Raw genomic sequence first — 22,341 nt, 5'->3', positions numbered from 1 at the left:
GTGTGAGCTGGAGAAGGTGCTGTCAAGAGTGCAGCAGGCGCAGTGGCACCGGGGCCAGCCACTTTGACTCTGGCACTACCTCACATGTCCATGGCTAACCCATCAGGTCACAACGCTTTCATGCAGGAACCGCCGTCCCGACTTCAGTAGCGCACCTGCCGGCCTGCACCCCCAACCCTTCACAACCTTAACACTGACTCACCGTGAGACACCCGGAAAGGCAAAATCCGTCCACGACAGAGTGATTGCACCACCCCCCCCATCACACCCTGAAGTACCTCCTCTAATGACATGACAGAATAACCTCCCCCCCCCTTCCCGCAATGCACCGACAGGCAGGGGCAGAGCTCCCACTCCATTCACTTTGATGCTGGGTGCTAATTACCACACATCCTGTGAGTGATCCTGGCTGACCTTTCACTACAGTGACAATCATCAGTACCTGCCCATTGAATGCAATGGGCACCATTAAACACCCCGTGTATTACACCCCCACACACAGCTGTAGACTTCACTGCCATGGATGGGATCATTAATCCTCCCCAAGCGGCTAGTACCGCACCCAGGGATGGGGCCAGGGGGGGAGGGGATGCTTGGTGCAGTGCGATGACTCGACAGTCCTGCAGCGTGTCATGTTTTAATACTTCAGGAGAAGGGCCTGTCTCTTACACCACTAAAACGCGCATGCCCTATGTGAAAGCAGGCCAGAGGGAGACTTTGAGAAAGTATTTTGAACATAAATTCATGGGGGGAGGGGTGCATTTTTGCCTTGTTGACGTCTGATTTACAGCGCTCTCCGCGTAATGTCTGCGCTTTATAAAAACACACTAAATAAATAAAATTGTAACACATGAAATTGGGGGCCTTGAGTATTGATGGCTAATGTTTGCTGTCGGTAGCAGCAGCAGAATAAGCCATGTGTGAATGATGGTTGGAGAATTTTCTTTTGTATTCTCTTTCCCAACAATTACTTTAATTTATCGTGAATGGACGCTGGCTTCCTGCATGTTAACAATACCTGGCCCATGGTATTGTGTTCTGTGTGGAAGCATTGCCATAGGCTATTGGCTCCTGTTTAAGCCAATGGCAGTCTCCTGCTGCTACTGTGTGAAAGGTCATCCCATTGTCTCCTGTTTTCAAAAGGGACCAGCTCGACCGCTTCGAATTTCTCCTCACTTAGTTTAGTAACCGGAGCAGCCAATAGGAAGACAGTTTTGTTAAAGCAGCAAATGGGTGGATGACCATGCGCACAGACTATTCTATTTACAGGATTAGCCAATTCGGGGGCAAGTAGGCCCGATAGCAGCCTGCAAAGCATCAATATTCTAAGCTTACTCCTAGCTGAGCCATTTGGTCCCATCCCGTGTTCTAGTGTTAAGACTAGACTAACAGCGAACTCTTTTGGTAAGGTAGCTCTATACAAATGCCACACATACTATTAAATGCGAAGAATTTACTTCTGAACCAGGCACCATGAAGTTTCAAAGTTTGATATGTTAGGATATTCACCTTCTAATTTCACTAACAAATTAAATATCAATGGCAATTTGAGAAAATCACTATCCAGTGTCTTTAATCCATCCTTCTGTGTCACCAGTTCTTGGTCGCGAGTCTTAGACCTCAAACTGCATCACACCTGCCTCGTTTGCAGGTCTGTGCGCGGTGTGAACTCCAGTCCAGGTTTTTCATTTTAATGCTGGGACTTGTAGTCACGTTTTATAATTGAGTCAACAAGACTTAACGTCCGCAAATGGAACAAGCATTTGCAATGCAATAGGTCTCGCAGTTACACAAGTTTAAGCTATTGGCATTGTAAAAGACAATGCCTTTTATTTATGTTTTTAAAACAAAAACAAAAATATAAGGCAATGTTATTTGCAATGTTATTAGCTCAAACTCGCGTAAATGCGTAAATTTCCTTAGGACTAGAATTGACCTCCACTCTCCCGACATTTTCTTTATTAGAAAGAAACAGGAATAAAAACCCTTCCCATTTGCGAGTGGGGAACTCTTCCTATAGCTCCTTTTTGGAGCATAATTCTGGCTTCTTTTTTGAGGAAACTGAGATGAGGTGGAGGCTTCTTTAGGAGGTGGATGGGGCAGAGGTAGCATAACAAATTCGAGGGTATGACCACATTTTACTATGTACAGGACCAATTTGTCTGAAGTTACTTTCTTCCATTGGTCAAAATGTAGCGAAATATTTTTGTCCTTGGGTTGAAGGGTGGCCAAATTGTTGCAGGTGCTGGGGAGGTGTCACTGCTTTTTAGGTCTCGTCTACGCAGAGCGCAAGCGCTGAATAGGTAAAAAGACCTTTTGCCGTCGCTTTAGCTTTTAAACCAAGACATGCACGCGTTCCATTGCCTTCAATGGCAACGCGTGCACGTGTGGCGATTCACTTGCGGGAACGCGCGGCACCATATGGGAGCAATTAACGCTCCTGGCGCTGCACGTTCCTACAAGTGAATTGCTTTCACTCACTCGCCCCCTCCTCTTGCCCATCCCCATGCTGCCTCCTTTAAGAGCGAGGAACGCGCTTGTTCTTTCTTTTGAATGACATGTGAGTTGGCATGTTGGGAGTTGCCATGAGCAGAGTGCCTGGAAGGGTGAGGATGGGCATCTCGGCGTTCCCTGTCTGTTCACCCCACTCCAGGGACTGATCTTCATGTGCGCGCACCTTGGACACCTTTAGGGAATCCTGATCCTGCGCCCACCTCATCCTGAAACACTTGAGTAAGGTAAGTCCCTGTGCAGGTGCCCAGTCCTGAAAAACCGAGTGAGGTGTGAGCTGGAGAAGGTGCTGTCAAGAGTGCAGCAGGCGCAGTGGCACCGGGGCCAGACACTTTGACTCTGGCACTACCTCACATGTCCATGGCTAACCCATCAGGTCACAACGCTTTTCATGCAGGAACCGCCGTCCCGACTTCAGTAGCGCACCTGCCGGCCTGCACCCCCAACCCTTCACAACCTTAACACTGACTCACCGTGAGACACCCGGAAAGGCAAAATCCGTCCACGACAGAGTGATTGCACCACCCCCCCATCACACCCTGAAGTACCTCCTCTAATGACATGACAGAATAACCTCCCCACCCCTTCCCGCAATGCACCGACAGGCAGGGGCAGAGCTCCCACTCCATTCACTTTGATGCTGGGTGCTAATTACCACACATCCTGTGAGTGATCCTGGCTGACCTTTCACTACAGTGACAATCATCAGTACCTGCCCATTGAATGCAATGGGCACCATTAAACACCCCGTGTATTACACCCCCACACACAGCTGTAGACTTCACTGCCATGGATGGGATCGTTAATCCTCCCCAAGTGGCTAGTACCGCACCCAGGGATGGGGCCAGGGGGGGAGGGGATGCTTGGTGCAGTGCGATGACTCGACAGTCCTGCAGTGCATCATGTTTTAATACTTCAGGAGAAGGGCCTTTCTCTTACACCACTAAAACGCGCATGCCCTATGTGAAAGCAGGCCAGAGGGAGACTTTGAGAAAGTATTTTGAACATAAATTAATGGGGGGAGGGGTGCATTTTTGCCTTGTTGACGTCTGATTTACAGCGCTCTCCGGGTAATGTCTGCGCTTTATAAAAACACACTAAATAAATAAAATTGTAACACATGAAATTGGGGGCCTTGAGTATTGATGGCTAATGTTTGCTGTCGGTAGCAGCAGCAGAATAAGCCATGTGTGAATGATGGTTGGAGAATTTTCTTTTGTATTCTCTTTCCCAACAATTACTTTAATTTATCGTGAATGGACGCTGGCTTCCTGCATGTTAACAATACCTGGCCCATGGTATTGTGTTCTGTGTGGAAGCATTGCCATAGGCTATTGGCTCCTGTTTAAGCCAATGGCAGTCTCCTGCTGCTACTGTGTGAAAGGTCATCCCATTGTCTCCTGTTTTCAAAAGGGACCAGCTCGACCGCCTCGAATTTCTCCTCACTTAGTTTAGTAACCGGAGCAGCCAATAGGAAGACAGTTTTGTTAAAGCAGCAAATGGGTGGATAACCATGCGCACAGACTATTCTATTTACAGGAGTAGCCAATTCGGGGGCAAGTAGGCCCGATAGCAGCCTGCAAAGCATCAATATTCTAAGCTTACTCCTAGCTGAGCCATTTGGTCCCATCCCGTGTTCTAGTGTTAAGACTAGACTAACAGCGAACTCTTTTGTTAAGGTAGCTCTATACAAATGCCACACATACTATTAAATGCGAAGAATTTACTTCTGAACCAGGCACCATGAAGTTTCAAAGTTTGGTATGTTAGGATATTCACCTTCTAATTTCACTAACAAATTAAATATCAATGGCAATTTGAGAAAATCACTATCCAGTGTCTTTAATCCATCCTTCTGTGTCACCAGTTCTTGGTCGCGAGTCTTAGACCTCAAACTGCATCACACCTGCCTCGTTTGCAGGTCTGTGCGCGGTGTGAACTCCAGTCCAGGTTTTTCATTTTAATGCTGGGACTTGTAGTCACGTTTTATAATTGAGTCAACAAGACTTAACGTCCGCAAATGGAACAAGCATTTGCAATGCAATAGGTCTCGCAGTTACACAAGTTTAAGCTATTGGCATTGTAAAGGACAATGCCTTTTATTTATGTTTTTAAAACAAAAACAAAAATATAAGGCAATGTTATTTGCAATGTTATTAGCTCAAACTCGCGTAAATGCGAGACCTATTGCATTGCAAATGCTTGTTTGTATTGTCTCTGACATGAGGAGGCTGTTTTCTCCTATTTTGCTGTCTGGTGTAAGTGGTAGCAGGGGGGCTCTATATGATTGTAAGCTTGGTATCCTTATCTGTATTTATAAGTTTGGGGCTGGTATTTTTGGTAGCACCCAAGATAGGAGTAAGCCCTTCTACCACGAGCGCCTCGAAAAGGTGTTTTCCTGTACTGAAGTGTACCTAAGGCTTTAGCAGTATCCATATCCTTTTTTAGGTCTCGTGGCGTTTAACCGCGCGTAAGCGCAGTCTCGCCAGATACCTATAGTCAGCGACTCAGCTTTCCAGGAGACAGGAGCTGGCTGCGCGCATCCTAAAATCGGCGATCGGAGCAGGCCGCGCACGCGTGAATGCGCACGCTGTGGCCAGCTCCTGTCTCCTAGAAAGCGCCAGCACACACACAGCCACACCTCCCTCTGTACGCATGTGCACACACAGAGACACACACACTAGCGCACCTACACACACGCACACACACATACAGAGACCCCCCCGCCGCACACATACACACACGCGCGCGCACACACACACATAAGCGCACCCCCCTACAACTAAGCCCCACTTACCACCATTCTGGACTTCTGCAGCCTCCGCGGGGCTCTCCCTTGGGCACGGGAGCCCCACGTCACCAGCACGGCTTCTCTCCATGGCACTCCGTGGGTGCGTGCGCGGGCTTCCGAAGACGGAAGTCCCGCCCCACGGAAGGTTTCGGTTTCACTCACGTCTTGTCTGGATGAATGATTGCTCTGATCATTGCATTAGGAAGAGAGAATTCAGTCTGTGATGTGTTATGTTCTAGCAAATATTTCCTAATATTATGAGATATATATATTTTTTGCATGTTGAACCCTTTTTTATGTTGGACTTTTTAAATTCGGATGGCCAGTTTGGAGCAGTATGATGTCAGCAAATTATGGTTTTATTGCACCTGCATTTATCAACTGTACTTTATGAAAACTATAACATTAATCACAATTATTAACTAAATCGGAAAGAAATTTGAGTCGGCCCTGCTGGGATTCGAACCCGTGTCTGTTATTAATAATAAGTGTTGGGTCAGCTGTTGAGGGTTAGTGACAGTAGCTGGGGTTTTGTGCAGAAGCGGCTGCACCCTGCACTGCTCTGCACACCCTGTCCCTACACGCCTGCTCAGCGCCTTTTGTTCCTGCTAGTCACTGCTGAGCATTTCCCTGGTGCAGGGGGAGCACTTTGCACTAATGGATCTGGGAGTGGGTGCCCCATACCAAACGGCCGACACTGCCTCGTTAAATTTCACTGCAGCTCGGGGAAGCTACATCGAGTGGCACCCTGAGAAGAATGGGACAGGCCGGATATCGAGGAAACCCTCTGGAGGAGAGGCCCTGGACCTGTTTTAATGGGGTGCAGGGACGGGGCAACCTTCGGTGCTGTGTCAGGAGTTTTGTGAGTATGAGAAGAGCTCTGGTGCAAAGGAATATCACTAGACATGTGGGGGGGGGGGGTCTCTGCTGGGGGAAACACCACTAGACCTGTCTATCTGGGGTGCTCCAGAGAAGAGGAAAACTCCATTGAGTGTGCGGTGAGGGAAGGCTATGTGGAGCGCGAGAAAGGTAAATCTGTCTTGGAGCAGGATCCCACCTGGGCCTGCTTCTTGTAATTTGTGCCTGGACGCTGCAGTAAAAACTGGATGTGGTACAAAAGGGGGTGGTGATGGACGGAGCATCTGAATCAATCAAACACTCACACCCAGTCAAAAGAACTGGGTTTAATCCATCACCGTTTTTTAGCCCACTCTGCCACCCCAGTTCAGACATGGCTATATGCAAATCAGTCTGACCCTGTGCCTCATGGGAACAGTCCAGCCCGAACTGCCAAGCCATGTCTTCCCTGGACCGGAAACAAGCTTCCGAGGACCGGGTTCTGGCATTCCAGCCGTCTTCAGCCTGGCTTGCTTGAATCAAGTGGCAAAGTGAGCAAGGAACTCACGTCTGAGCATACCCTGCCACACTTATGGCGGCCAAAAGCGGTACAAAAGGGGGTGGTGATGGACGGAGCATCTGAAACAATCAAACACTCACACCCGGTCCTCGGAAGCTTGTTTCCGGTCCAGGGAAGACATGGCTTGGCAGTTCGGGCTGGACTGTTCCCATGAGGCACAGGGTCAGACTGATTTGCATATAGCCATGTCTGAACTCGGGTGGCAGAGTGGGCTAAAGAATGGTGATGGATTAAACCCAGATCTTTTGACTGGGTGTGAGTGTTTGATTGATTCAGATGCTCCGTCCATCACCACCCCCTTTTGTACCGTAAAAACTGGATGCGGCATAACGGGCGGAGCTGCCTACCTTGGAGTTAGGTTACCGGGTTGTCCCTTTGCTTGGGAGATACTATGTGAAAGAATTACCTATGGGTATGCCTGTGAGTAAGTCTGGTGGAGGTAGCCATGAATAGGCCTGTTTTTGTGGGAAGATGGAGTGTGCTCTGTAAGACTATACAACAATTTATAAAAAACACTGGGTAAAAAGAAAATGATAAACATATTTGCAATTAGAAAACTTATATATATGTCCACTTCCCTACTGTATGTGTTTTCGAATTGCTTTCTAATATTTTTTTTTACATAATTTCCTTTTTACCTATTGTTTTTATCCTGCTTATGTGGGACTGCACATATATTAGAAGAAGAAGAAACGTGGCCAGCTTCTCCACAAGGAATGTAGCTAAGGAGCCCTGAATACATGACCACCCATGAGCTTCCATCAACAACCAGGCATCTCATAGTCTTGAATGTGGGTGGGGGTCGCGGTAGCCAACATTAGAATAATGTTGGCCCAACCATACCGTTAGAGCATGGACACTGTCAAATGACATCACAGAACGAATTGCTAGTCTAGTTCGTTAGAAGAAAAAAATAAGGCACGCCAGAAAAATATTGAACAGAATTGGACAGTTTTGCTTTTTAAAGCTATTCTAGGAAATCGATAGAGCGTGGATATGTCTAAGGTGGGCTGGAGAGGGAAGTGGGGCTCGGTTGCTCCTGGCTTCGACGATGAGGATTTGTGGAGAGTGGAGCACTCTTGGGTCTGTTTTTGGGGTGGATGAACTCTGGTATGAGCAAAACAACAATAAAAGTTTCTTAACCCGCAAAATAAGTTTTTGCAACTTGCACTCGTTCCTAAATACAATGTGCGTTTTGTACATGAAGTTAGTTGCTTCTTATAATGTGTGCGTGGACGCTGCAGTAAAAACAGGATGTGGCATAACGGGCGGAGCTGCTGACCTTGGAGCTGGGTTACCGGGTTCGAGCCTCGTCTTGGACTCCACATCCTGTGGTTCTGAGCAAGTCACTTAATCTCCCGGTGCCTAGCAACACCTTCAGGTTGAGTTTGTGCTATATAAATCTGCAAAAAGCAAAACAAAGTGTGAGTTTAACTTCATAGGGCTTTTCCCCAGCATGCCAAAGCTGCTTTTCTGTGACTCTTAGCACCGCTGATTGGATGCATAGTGATTCTCAAAATAGGCCATGCCGAATTCTAGGCCTGCGTGCTGTATTTCGTGCCAGTGTGGTGCTGGGCCACAGCTGATGACAGGCATCCACTCATGTGACACATTGTTTGCTCTCGGGTTACTTGGCACCATGGCCTGTGGCATCACTGATTAATTTCTGTGGGGCCCTCTGTAAGGTAGGCCTCGGCTGCACATCAGGTGTGCATGGACCCTGGGCCCTAGGCATTCAATCAGCATTGCAGACTTCCGATTTCAGTGCATATTCAATTATATGAGCTGTGCAGTGCTCTAGGTCTGTGAGGGTGTCTGTTACCAACAGCTAACCACTCACAAACAATGTTTATATACCAATTGCAAAATAAAAAATAAATTAATGCAAAGCATTGTCATTTACAATGCCAGTAACTCAAACTTTAATGCTGCGAGACCTATTGCATTGCAAATGCTTGTTATTTCCTGCAAGGCATCGTCAATGTGTTTGCCAAACAGTGCATCACCATTGAATGGCATATCTAGGCTATTGCTCTGCACCTCATCCCGAAATGTTGTAGACTCAAGTCATCCTTGGTGACGGAGGACTGCTGCCCAAGCTAGCTCCCTAAAACCAAAGGAAGGCAAGTCCATGGAGATGTCAATTATCTCAGATGCTGCTCTTTCCCCTTCAAGGAAAATTTTCCTTGCCTCTTGTTTCTTGTCATCCGGCAAAAACTCAAGGTATGGAGCAACATCAGACCACATTTGGTGTTGTACCTTCCCAAAATTGCCAAAGAGTTTGCAGCACGCACAGTAGCACCTGCCATGGTGATAAATCTTTTTCCAATGTTATCTAATCTTTTTCCATCTTTATCAGGTGGTGCAGTTATAGGCACTGAAGTATTTCTCGACCTCTGTTGTGCAGCTTGGGAAATCACCGAATCTGGTTTAGGTTGTTCAGTCAGGCATGCAGAGGCCTGGGGTCTTGTAATTCTTGTAAATTCTAGGAAGAATTGCAGGTACTGAGAAAGGGTTCTTCATAATTTTAACGCCCTCTTCCCAAATACGGTCAGTGATGGGAATAGCACAGACAGATTTCCTGTTTTGGTCTTTGAAATCATATAAAAAGCAGGCTGTCTGCTTAACAAGCACGGTTTGCAGCTCCTTCCATATGAAAACCCCCAATGTCCTCTGGAGGATAATCAATTGCATGAGGAGCCGGTGGAGAAGGTGTTGGAATTAAATAATCATCCCACTCATCGACTGCAGTAGGTGTCTTTGGAAGTTCACCTTCCTCAGCGACGGTCTGGTTGTCATCATCCTGCACTCTCTGGAATTGCGGCACAGGCAAAAGATCCTGAGTTTCCGTCGTGGGAATTGAAGGTCCTGAAGAATCTAGAGCAGGCGAAGGAGAGGGTTGTCTTTGAATAAAACCTGCTGCAGTAGGATAACAGGTATTGTGGTCCTGCAGCATAGCTGTCAAGTCCTGCACTAATGCCACAGGCATTTCAACCATAGGTTCTTTGACGCGGTGGTAAAACTTGACGCCTTTCAATAGGTTGATGATGTGTGCCATAATTATCATCTTTGTCTTCCTCATCCTGGAATTTTACGTGTAGTTTATGAGAGGCTGCAAGCTGGACTGAACAGGCCATCATCCTCATATTCCTCCAGGAATTGGCTAGGAGGCAGAGGGTATATATATGAAGGGTCCTGACAAAACCCCCTTGTCCGCGGGATTGTGGATGAGAACCTGGAAGATAATATTTGTGTTACTTGCAAAGAAGAAGGCCTTCTCCGTTGCGGCATAGACGAGATGAGTGTCGACATGACCGTCGTCAACAGTGACGTAGTCGTCGTCGAGGCTGTTGACGGTAGGACTATCGCTGACGATGTTGTCGATGTTGATACAGTGGTCGTCGTCGTTGACGGTGGGAGCGTCGACGAGGGAGGCACCGTCGCCAAAGAAAGTGTCACTGACGGAGAAGACGCCAATGGAGGAGAGACTGTCGTCGTCGGTGGCACCGTCAACGGTGAAGTAGCCAAGGGCGAAGAGATTCTCGTCGACGATGGCACAGTTTTTGTCAATGAGTTCGTCGACGATGTAAGCGTCGACCAGGTCAGGGGCAGTTTTGGCATCGACGAAGCCTATTCCTATAACGAGGTGGTTCTGACAGACTCTGACAGAGTCTTAGGCTGTTTGAAGGAAGCTTTTTGGGGTGTTTTTGAAGTATTTGAATAAACAAAGAGAATCCACAGAAGGGTGTTTGGGTGTTCCCTACAATGGTGGGGAGCACACAGTGTTCTTTAAATACCCCTCAAACACCAAAAGGACCCTTGGTGTCAAAAAAGAGTCCTTTTGGTGTGTGAGGGGTATTTAAAGAATACCCTTCTATGGATTCTCTTTGTTTATACAAAGCTATTAAGGGAGTACAAATCCACCCCGTCTCTCTCTCCCATTTGTGTTATTTGTATTTTTGAAGTAGCCTTTTCCCCAGATTTCTCCTCAGAAGAGAATGGCAGCTTCCCTTTTTAGAGGCTGAGTGTAAAGCATCATGATGGGACTTTTTTGAAGATTTTTTTAAATCTCTCAGGAGATTCTTCAGACCTGTCCCTTTTCTTAGTTAGCTGGACTGATGCCTGACAACTACCATTGCCTTCATCATCAGACACCACAGAGGTTCTTGATTTTAGCTTATCCAGCCAAATAAGTAATATGCCTTCCCTGTCCTTTAAGGTTTTAGAGGAAAAGGTCCTGCAAATCCTATGGCCCACATGCATCAAGCATTTTTGGAGTCGCAAACGGTGCGATTCCTTAAAATCGGCCGTTTGCGATTCCAAAAATGCTTTTTGGAATGCATCAAGCATTTTTTGAAATCGCAACATTTTTGCGATTTCCAAAAATGCGATTGCTTTTAGGAAATCGCAAATTTGCGATTTCCTAAAAGCAATGCATGAATACTTTTGAAATTGTGAATTCGCAATTAGAGGGACAAATTTACCGAGTAGTTGAACTACTCGGTAAATTTGCAAAAAGTGTAATTAACACAAAAAACGCATTTAAAAAGCATTCATGTTACGGACACACATGTCCTTAGGACATGTGTGTGTGCAACATGATGCGAAAAATACATTTCAGGGGTGCAGGGGGGGTTCATTTGAACCCCCCTCACCACCCTTGAAATGCAATCAGGATTTGCGATTTTGAAATTGCGAATTCGCAATTCCTATTCATTCCTATGGGCCTTTTGGCCCATAGGAATGAATGGGAATTGCGAATTCGCAATTTCAAAATCGCATTTTTTATGCGATTCGGTAGAAATAGCGATTTCTACCGAATTGCATAAATATTTTAAAAATAATCATGCATAGGCTTTTGGGACTTCTAAATTGCGAATCGCTTTTTATCGCAATTTAGAAGTCGCAAAAGCCGAGATTGATGCATGTGGGCCTTAGTCCTTAACTTTATGAGCAGGGTAAAGGCAGTAAATTCAATCCTTGTGGGGGTCTTCAAGCTGCAGCTTCTTCTTCCAACAACGACCCACAAGGATTGAATAATCTTTTTTTAGAAGTATCAGACATTCTGTACTCACAAAATCCATCAGATTGTAGAGAAAACTGCGCAGTGCTCAGGGAGACTCCCTGTCACATCACGTGCTGTAGAAAATCTGAGGGACTTGCCTCCCTGTGGAGTGTTCTAAAGAGTGCAAGAGCCTGATTGTCTGTGTTTCAACTTTGGTTCTTTTTACAAAAGGAGAAAGCTGGACTACTGCAGTGACTGGGCAGTCCATTACATCTTGTTATAATATGTTTTACTACTGCTGTATATATTTATATATTTATTTTTACAGTGAGACTCCCACCTCGACGGCAGGGATGATTCAAGCATTTGAATCTATCAAAGATTCAATGCTGGATAATTTAGGCTCAAGCTCTTGTTTGCGCCTGAGTTGGGATTGCAGTGCGGGTGAAAATCGCATAGCATAGTGGGGCTTGCCAGGTCAAAGCTGGTGCAAAATGTGAGGGCAAATAGTGCACATTCTAAGGTTGTGTCACGCATCTGAACAAGAAGAAACAGGCGCTGCTGTTATGTTATCTCCATTCTAAGGTCCAAAACTCAAACTTATATGGTAATTGACCTCACAGTACATTACAGAGCATTTAAGCAGCAGTTAGAATGAGCTTCTTCACCTATTGTTTTCCCCATGGTTCGGGTTTGTTCAGCTACCATCAAAGAGGGTCTCAGATTCTGTAAATATTTTGTGTGTGAATCACAGTTGTCTAAACAAATAATATTCTTCTGGATGTTTTAGTTTTGTTTATGCTTTACATTTGTTTTCTTATGCACTGTTGGCTGTGTTCGATAATTGCAGGCGCTGTTGAGATACGGCTACGTACCCGAATTATGCTGGTGCTGTTGGATCTATTAGCCGCATTTGATACGGTCTCCCATTTAATTCTATTCCACAGGCTTCACGAGGCTGGGCTGCATGGTAAGGAGTTACACTGGCTCTGCGACTTCCTTACAAATCGAACGCAATAAGTCTGCTTGGACTCCTTCAAGTCAAGTTTGATGCAACTCAACAAGGGAGTGCCCCAGGGCTCGTGCCTAAGCCCAAAGCACTTTAATATCTACATAGCGTCACTTGCCCAGATCAGTAGAGCCTGTGGTGTGGAGATCGTGTCATATGCAGATGATACTTAACTCGTTGTTACATTTGGCCTGATCCAGACAAATTGAAAAGCAAATTTGCTAACTGCATGATGTAAGTAGCTGCTTGGATGACTAGCAACTATCTCCAATTGAACAGCAACAAGAGAAAGATAATGCTTTTTGGAACTGATCTCGGGTCTGCTGACCTGTGGCCTTCTGTACTCGGCCCTGCCCCTTCACCTAAGCAGTCAGAAAAAAATCTTGAAGTGAAGTTAGATCAATCACTCTCCATGAAAGATTAAGTTAATGCCACCTGCGGCACCTTCTTTCCCACTATGAAGCTCCTTAAAAATGCCCTCTATTGGTTTCCTGACAGCGCTAGCAAAACGCTTGTCCAGGCTCTTATCACCAGCCACCTGGACATTAAAATGCTTTGCTGACATCAGTAAATGATATGTATCAACAAAGAAGACTAGCTATATATGACGTTATGGTTTAGACTCCGACTAGTTTTGTCAGTTGGCACCTTATAGGTGTGTTCATGAAGCCCTCACCCACCAACCTAGTTGGTGGCTGCTTCATCATCGGGCCCACCCAGTAACACCTAATGTGTCCCAGGTGTGCTACAAACCATGATTACAGCAGAGCTTTTATATTACTGAGAGTTCAGTGTTGGGGTTTTGTGAAGTGACAGTTAAAAAGGCTTGGCGGAGGTCCCAGTACCCAAGGGTAAATTAAACTTTAATAACTGGGCCGCCGTCAGCGGTTAAAATAAGGCAAGAGGATGTTTGGTGGTGAGTTACGACCTCCAACATCCATTATTGGTCGACATGTTTCAGCCAGTGCCTTAGGATTAATCTGGCTTTCCTCAGGACCTATTAAACGAGTGCTGGTGCAAGTTAAAAAGGAGGATTAGTGTAATACAGACTATGTGTTACACTCGCTAAGGTGTTTTTCTAGGTGTGAGAGGGGGATTCCCATCTCATGCATACGCTGTGAATTATCAGCCAATGCTTCCTGGATTGAAGCGACAAGGGGTTGACCAGCCTTTCTGATCACACATAGTCTGTATTACACTAATCCACCTTTTTAACTTGCACCAGGGCCCGAAGATGAAGCATGCCACCAACTAGGTTGGTGGGTGAGGGCTTCATGAACACACCTATAAGGTGCCAACTGACAAAACTAGTCGGAGTCTAAACCATAAAGTCATATATAGCTAGTCTTTTTTGTTGATACGTATAATCCCACAGGGACAAGGACTAGCTATCTAGTCCTTTCTCTCTCTCTCTTGATACGTCTCTATCAGTAAATGATACCCTGCTGTCCAAGTTGCAAGTGGTCCAGACACTGCTGCTCAGCTAATGTGAAATCCTCTTTCTCTCTCGCCCTCCTCCCCTATACTTTGGAAGCTTCAATTGCCTCCAATCTGACAACGCCTCATCTTTAAAAATTGTTGTCTGACACATAAGGCACTTCAGAAATCCCACCCAGCATATCTGTATACTGAATTAAAACCCTATCAGCCCTCCAGATGCCTCAGGTCCTCGGATAACTCGCTTCTGGCTATCCCTCGCATACGGACCTCAAAACAGGGGAGTAGATCGTTCTCCTACACTGCCCCCTATCACTGGAACAAACTCACCCCTAGTCTCCGCTCAGACTTTACCTCCTTCAGAAAGGGGCTTAAGACTTGGTTATGTTAGAACCCCCCCCCCCCCCCCCCCCCCCCCACCGCCCCCTCTCTCCAAGCAATGCAGCGCCAAGATCAGCCATGGCTCCTGCAGGTAAAAGCAGTGAGGCAGTGGGGCTGGGTGAGGGGATTATGACAGATGACCAAGAGGAATAAATAAATAATTAATTTTTCCTAGTGGTCGTCTGTCGAAATCCCCCCACAGGGCCCCACTACTCTTACCTGCTCGAGCCGTGACTGGCCGAGATACTCCTCCAGGATTGATTTGTGCCCTATATTAAATGTTTTTATCATATTATATCACTGTAAGGGGAGATGCACCCTTTCCTGTGCTTTTTGTCTGCTTCTTCCCCTTTTCAGTGATTGCTTTCGTTCAACCAAAGAATGCTGTGCCATGAAGGATGTGTCCCTCACTTGCACCTGTACAGAATGTTCAATGTTATTGTTTCAAGGGGAGTGTTTCAAGGAGTGTGTTTAGGGCATCCCTTCCAAATACTGAATTGGTATGGTATGTATTACTATTGCAAATCGGTAATACTTTACCACCCATTTAAAACTGGTGGTAATACATTTGCATATAGGAAAGGGGTCCCAAAGTCCCCCTTCTCCATTGAGAATGTAAATAAAAATATGTTTTAAGAGCAGGCAGTAGTCCCACAGACCACTGCCTATTCTTAAAAATTAAACTTCAAGGATTTCTTTTTTATTTTTAAACATATTCCTTTAAGGAAAACGGTTTGCATTGAAAAACAAATCCTTTATTAAAAAGCAATCACAGACATGGTGGTCTGCTGACCTCAGCAGGCCACCATCCTTGTGATGGCTGTGATTCCTAATGGGTTGTAAACTGCGACCTACCTCATTAATATTCGAGATAAGTCAATTTGCGGCCTAGAAATAATCTCTAAATGAAACTCAATGAGTTTCATACATCAAGAATAGCGATTAGGAAATCGGTATTCCTAATGTTTGTACATCTGTCCTAAATCCTTTGTCAAGACTGACAAGTTTGCAGGTGTTGCAAACTGTCTAATAACCCCTTGCGCGCTGCGTGAATTTTCACGCTGTGTGGGCAAAATGAAGAGTAGGCGGGGTTCCGACGGCCCCTGGCCCCTGGCCGTCCTCCGCACAGACCCACTGTGACGTGTGACGGCCGGGGGCCGTCCGCAGCATGCAAGGCGTTAAGGCAGCAGCCAGAATGCACATTTTAAAGACATGGTTGCTCTTTCTAGGGTATCTATATCCTCACACAGATGACTGACTACGTGTTACTGCAATGGAATGATTTTTAGGCAATAGCAGTTGATGAGGGCATGGGGACTAGCACAATATGTTGGCATGACTACTGACCCAATAACTGTTTGATGGTCACACATTTAATAATTACAGGAATTAGCATTCCATCTCTGTTCCACACTTGGCTTTTAGGAGTGCACATAGAAGCTTTACTTTAACATTAATAAAGAGGGAAATTCATTTTATTTCCATAGTTATTCAAATTAGAAAGGCTGGACTGGTGACATGGTTCACTGAGTTGGCACACCCATACTCGTCCGTTGGTTGGATCAGCCGTGAGAAGGAATTGTCACTGGTGATGGTTTTGCCCAGATGAAGCTGACACTTTAATCGGTGGACATCTTGAAACCTGGCAAAACCTTGGGGGTGGGGCGCCACACTCCCTAGGAAGCACTGCCTGCTGGCTGGCACCACTAGCCTGCAGGGACTGCACTTTGAACATGGGTATTAAGGGGGATGTTCTGCCTGCAGGAGCCCCAGACTCATACAGTGTCCAATGCCACCCTGGCCAGAGTAGGGAAGGTGACTGTACCAGGTGCCTGGAACCTGGCCTACGGGGATCAGGCCCCACAGGTGAAAGCCATGGCTTCTCCCACCTCTCACAGGGGAATATGGAATCTATTCTGCTTGCAGGAGCCCCAGATTTCCCCTCGATCAATCGCCACCCCGCCCAGGGAGCTGATTGGGCCTTCACGTTGGGTTCCGTCTCTGCTCCACTCCACTCTGGAGGCACCATGCCCTTGATACGGACTGCAACTCCTGTCCTTAGGCTAAGCGTGCCCTGGGTCAATGTGTTCTACCTTCCTGGTGTCTGAGCTTGGGGAGGTAAGGATGGTTATGCTCCTAGCCAACCTCCTCCCATGTCCCCATGGGCCTGCTTGTCAAGCCATTTTTCCTTAACTATTAAGCCCTCATTAAGTGGAGGCTTACAGAACCTAGGGGTAAGAGACAAGTCAGAGTTAGCTGCACTGGTCGACCCGCTCATTATGTCAGCCAGCCACTAACCAGTCATCTGGTTGGACAGCCACCGGCAGGTCATCTGTCTTGGGCCAACATAACGACCAGAGTGCCCAGGCCACAGTGATAAGGCCAGTGTTCAGGAGGGATCTTCCTCGAGCCACCGACCAGCGTCTTGCCTCCAGGCGACTCCACTGATGCCCGCTCTGGCCATCTGGTTACTCTGCTGACCTTAAAAAGATTATGCCACCATCCCTGCACCTGCCGGTGCAGGGCTAGAGGGGGAGTTGCCTATGCTGCCCTCCTCATAATGGAGGCAGCTTCCCATGGGCTTGCACCCTTTCCCTTCCATCAGCCTGGTGGCAGGTGGACCCTGGGGCAGCACGGGTGTCCACAGACTGAAACAAAAGCTTGGCTCAGAGGATGAAATTTAATAAATCACAGCAAGGTATCTGCTCTGCTAATTAAGAAAACCCTGGCCTAGAAGCAGGTCATCTACAAATGATTTAGTATCAAGTACCCCACGAACATGTGGTGCACTAAGAGCGATGGAGGCAGCCCCCTTCCATCCATGCTCCAGTTCCCAATCAAGCGGCTCTATGCACCAGCCCAGAAGCCTGCTATCTCAGGCCATCTTAGGCTCCACAACACTGCAGTATTGTTAATGTTTAGGGCAGATTCTGATTTAGAGGCATTCAGTCATAATGACACAGATGATAGCTTTGCCCCTTTGGCTCCTCGGCCAAGCATATACATCAAATGTCTGATCCCTGTGGTTACTCTCGTACTGAGCACGATTACTATTGCAACAACACATCATCAGTAGTTTAAAACTAACCTGTCTCACGACGGTCTAAACCCAGCTCATGTCCCATAATAGTGGGTGAACAATCCATTCTACTTCATAATGATAGAAAGAGCCGACATCGAAGGATCAATGCTTGGCCATCACAAGCCATCCATGTGGTAACTTTTCTGACATCTCCTACTTTAAACCCGAAAAGTCAGCAGGATCGTAAGACCCTGCTCTCAAGGTCTGTATTCAGACTGAAAATTGAGATCCAGTGAGCTTTAGCTTTTTGCCCTTCTGCTATGCGGTATATTTTTGTCTTCCCTGAGCTCACCACAGGACACCTGCCTTATTGTTTGACAGGTGTACTGCCCCAATCAAATTCCCCACCTGCCACTGTCCATGGAGTGGGTTGCACCTTGAAGGAGCCAGGCGCTTGGTGCGCGAAGCAAGAGCCCCACAGGGTTTGCCTCCCCCACCTCACCACTTAGGTCACAAAACTATGAAAGCAGTGGTATAGCTGGCAGCCTGAGGGCCTCCCACTTATCCTACACCTCTCATGTATGTTCAGAATGATAGGCTAGAGTCACACTCAACAGGATCTGCTTTCCCCACTGATTGTGCTAAGCCCATTCCCTTGGCCATGGTTTCGCTAGATAGTAGCTAGGGACAGTGGGGATCTGATTCATCCATTCATGCACATCACTAATAAATGACAATGCATTTGGCTATTCTTGGACCAACATGCAGAGGCTAATTCTGCGTTGTTATTGCTGCCCATCAGCGTCAAATCAGACTTGCTTTCAACAACACAACTATTGTTCTGGAGTACAGCGATGCTTAAAGCTGTCCTTGCAGGAACATGAATCACATATCAGATAGCCTTAAGAGAGTCATAGTTACACCCGCAGTTTAGCCATGTTTCATTGAATTTCTTCACTTTAACATTCAGAGCACTGGAAAAAAATCACATTGCGCCAACATCGCCTTGGGCCTTCTTAATACTTTGTTTTAATTAAACAGTTTGATATCCCTGGTCTGCAACATTTGTCAGCTCCTAGGCACCAGCCAAGGCAGAACACCGACCATACACCCCAGGTAGGGGCACGGGAAGAGACGACCACTGCAGCTGGGGAAATCCATAGGAAGGGCCCAGCTCATGGCCAAAGTCGCCGTCGCCGCAGAGGCCACACTTTTCCAGCCTCGTGTAGCACCCCAAACCAACCGGCCCAGTCCTTAGACCCAATTCTTATCTCGAAATTATGGATCTGACTTGCCGAACTCCCTTATCTACATAGATCCAACATGCCAGAGGTGGTTTACTTTGGAGACCTGCAGCAAATATGAGTATGGCCCAGCACAATATTTACAGTATCTCCCCTGGAGACCAGCGAGATTATTCAATGGCTGCCACCAGAACCACATCGCGTTCCAATGCTCACGCCACTCTCATGGGGTGAACCCATTCCAGGGTGTGCTGCCCTTCACATAGAAAAGAGCGCTCTCCCCCAGGGTTCCCACAAGCGTATTTGGGATTGTTTGTGTTACCACACTGTACGCCAGGAGGGCGCCCATCACTGCCACTCCAGGGTGGGCGATCTGAACCCATCTCCCTTTCGGTCAGCTGATGGCATTGGAGGCCATTGACCGTCCCTTCCGAATGGCATTTGCCCATCTTCTAGGAAAACTGACCCATGTTCAACTGCTGTTCACATGGAACCCTTCTCTTCTTCGGCCTTCAAAGTTCTCATTTGAATATTTGCTACTACCACTAGGATTTGCAACTGCAGCAGCTCCATCTGGGCCCTTGTCCCAGGCTTCTGTGCACACCACAATGGCCCTCCTACTCATCACAGTAGGACATCTCGACCACTGCTACGTCAGCTGCATTGGCTGCCGATTAAACAAAGGGCGTTTTTCAAGATCTGTTGCCTCACTTTCGGCGGGCTTCAGGGTCAAGGCCCTCGGTATCTCCAGGACAGACTAGTAAGATAAACTCCATCTCACCTGTTAAGATCTGGCTCATTGCAGCTACTTCAGGTGCCCCGTATTAGATGACAGCGATCAGGAGGCATGGCATTTTCGTACATTGCCCCTAAATACTGGAACAGCCTCCCCCAATCGCTACGAGAAGTCTCTTCATATCTTAGTTTCCGGAAACACCTAAAAGCATTTCTGTTTTAAACAAGCTCCTGATCCCCGATAACTCCGCCAATGAGGGGACCTAGAGTAAAGCGCCGAGATTCCCCCCGGTGATTCGTGCTCTATAAAAGAAAGACTAACATAACATAACATAACATAACATGGGCTTAGCCCTCACAGCTCCCAGCACTGGCCAGGTATGTGGCCAATGCTCCAGCACCATTCATTTTCAGGGCTAGTTGATTGGACAGGTGAGTTGTTACACACCCCTTAGCAGATTAGGAGTGTTATGGCCACTGTCCTGTCTATATCAACCAACACCTTTTCTGGGGTCTGATGAACATTGTCATTGGGCACCTTAACCCAGCATTAGGTTCATCCCACAGCACCAGTTCTGCTTAACAAAAGTGCACCACTAAGCAAACACATTCGATGCCTGGCTCCACAGCACCAGTGAGCTGGGCTTCTTACCCATTTAAAGGCTGAGATTATTTCAGCCCCAATACCTCTAATCATTTGCTTTACCAGATAAAACTGGGGTTCCTGAATGCCAGCTATCTTGAGAGAAACTTCAGAGGGAACTAACTACCTGATCGTTCAATTAGTCTTTTGCTCCTACGCCCATGTCCTGCCTGGCAGGTCGGGCTGGACTGTTCCCAATGGAGCAGGGTCAAGACTGATTTGCAGATGGCTGGGTCCAAACTGAGGTGGCATGGTTTGCAAATTAATGATGGACTGGTATGTGGCCTGAGTAATACCAGTGGCTGAGATTATCTCAAGTATTTCATTTGTCACTTTTTTGTTTACTTTAGCGGCCAAATTGCATGGATACCAGAAGGAGGGTACTCTCTTTTGCATGGGGGAGTCACAGCAGCACACTTTTCCCCATATTGGAGACCAAAGTCTGCAGGGGCCAGCAGGGAAACCAGGACCTCTGGGAAGGCAGGGACCTACCCAGCAGCACAAGTGGGTGCCCAAGGTGGTGCACATGGACAGCCGTGGGAGATCACAGACAACTACATGCAGCACACAGCCAGGTATGCATGGAGCCCCATACTTCTAAGGGTGTAACAGACCTGTTATTGCTCAATCTCGATTGGCTGAGCACTACTTGTCCCTCTAAGAAGTGGAATGGCAATCACTGGGGTTCACGTAACTAGATAGCAAGGAGGAGTCTCGGTTGTTATAGGAACTAACCAGACAAATCGTTCCACCAACTAAGAACGGCTATACCCCACAGACCCTAAACACATGAAGCTGCAGACTTTTGTTTCATCAGCAAAATACAACATGGAAGTCCCAATAACACCAGAAAAATGTAACAAGATGGCTATAGACATGTTGCAAAGTAGAAACCTTGAAACTGTGATATTTAATTATACGTTGCCTCTGCTCATCCTTAACTAACTTAATCACTTTGCTCCCAGAAATGGGGGCAGTACTTGAGCCTGGGAGGACTGACCGTGGCTCCGTGACAATAGGCATTCTGCTTTGTAAAGTGGATAACCATATGTCTGGATGTCTACATCCGGGAATATTAATCTTTCCCACCCCTAACTATGTGGTCTTTACCATGTAGGCTACCAAACAGAGAGCAAGGAAGTAAAAGAGAGACACAGAAACTTTACACAAATTGGCTCAAACAAAAGGTTGTTACATCTAGTGTAAAGCCCTCCGATACCCTCTAGGGTCATGTTGGCGCTATACAAAACTTTATAAATAAATAAAAATATGTAATGTGACTGGTCCACAGTAAAGTGTGATGACACACATTGGCTCGAGTCCACACTGTGTAAAACTCCAAAATAAAGAAATAGCAAGTGTCTCTGTGTACCTGTTACTCTCAATTGTAGAACATCACTGGATTCTGACCACAAGCCACTTCCATCCCTTCTGTAATAGAAGCAGGTGTAGAGTCCTCTATGCAAAGGCCCCACGTTCTGTAGAGGAAACTTGGCGATCGGTAACTGGTCCTTGGGCTCCTGCTCCCCGATTAACTTTTGGCCCTTATAGAGCGCAAACACCGAGTTATGCCAAAGCCCCTGGCAGCAGATAGTCGCAGATCCACCATTCAGAATAGGGTTTCTTGGGATCAAGGATATACTGGGCTTGGGGTACTGCTCTGCAAGTCAACAGAAGGACAGAAAAAGAAAATGTGAAGAATAACTGGTGAACACACTAAATAAGACAAATTTGACTAGTATCCTGGAAAAACGGTACAAGTGCCAACATGCCGGTTTCTCTGTAAGACCCTGCATGACAAATGATTGACTCTGCCCTGCTGGCCTTTCAAAGTAAATAGAGTATTCTACTGTCTCTCATCCATGCCCCCTCTGTTATTTAAGTTTATAAAAGAAATAGAAAAGAAACTACTATCACCCTAAATTGTTACATGCTCTTTTTTAGATCTGGTTTGACAGTGCAGCTTTCCGAAAAACCTAATGGATTAAACTGTACTTACAGAGGGTCTTTGGCTCCGCCTAGGGGAGTATTTCTCTCTCATCTCATGCTATTGGCTGTTTGGTGTATTATTACAAATGCTATGGACTACTTACATTGAAATGTATGGGGGACTAGTTTACATCTCAAAAGAACGATGAATCATCAC

At 46.6% G+C, this 22,341-nt stretch overlaps 1 protein-coding gene and 1 pseudogene across 1 annotated transcript in view; both read right to left on the bottom strand.

The window, feature by feature from the left end:
* The window catches only part of LOC147701694 (T-cell-interacting, activating receptor on myeloid cells protein 1-like), a 125,265-nt gene that overhangs the window by 35,860 nt on the left and 67,064 nt on the right, over positions 1-22,341 (bottom strand). The window contains exon 4 of the mRNA XM_086930328.1: positions 21,568-21,855. Within this exon, the coding sequence (XP_086786454.1) occupies positions 21,568-21,855 (288 nt within the window). The remainder of the gene's footprint in view (positions 1-21,567; positions 21,856-22,341) is intronic.
* LOC147701695 (28S ribosomal RNA) lies at positions 17,208-18,894 on the bottom strand (annotated as a pseudogene).

The sequence above is a fragment of the Lissotriton vulgaris genome, chromosome 7 (genome assembly GCF_964263255.1).
Source record: "Lissotriton vulgaris chromosome 7, aLisVul1.2, whole genome shotgun sequence".
Classification (NCBI taxonomy): domain Eukaryota; kingdom Metazoa; phylum Chordata; class Amphibia; order Caudata; family Salamandridae; genus Lissotriton; species Lissotriton vulgaris.
This window is presented reverse-complemented; position numbering and strand designations above follow the sequence as displayed.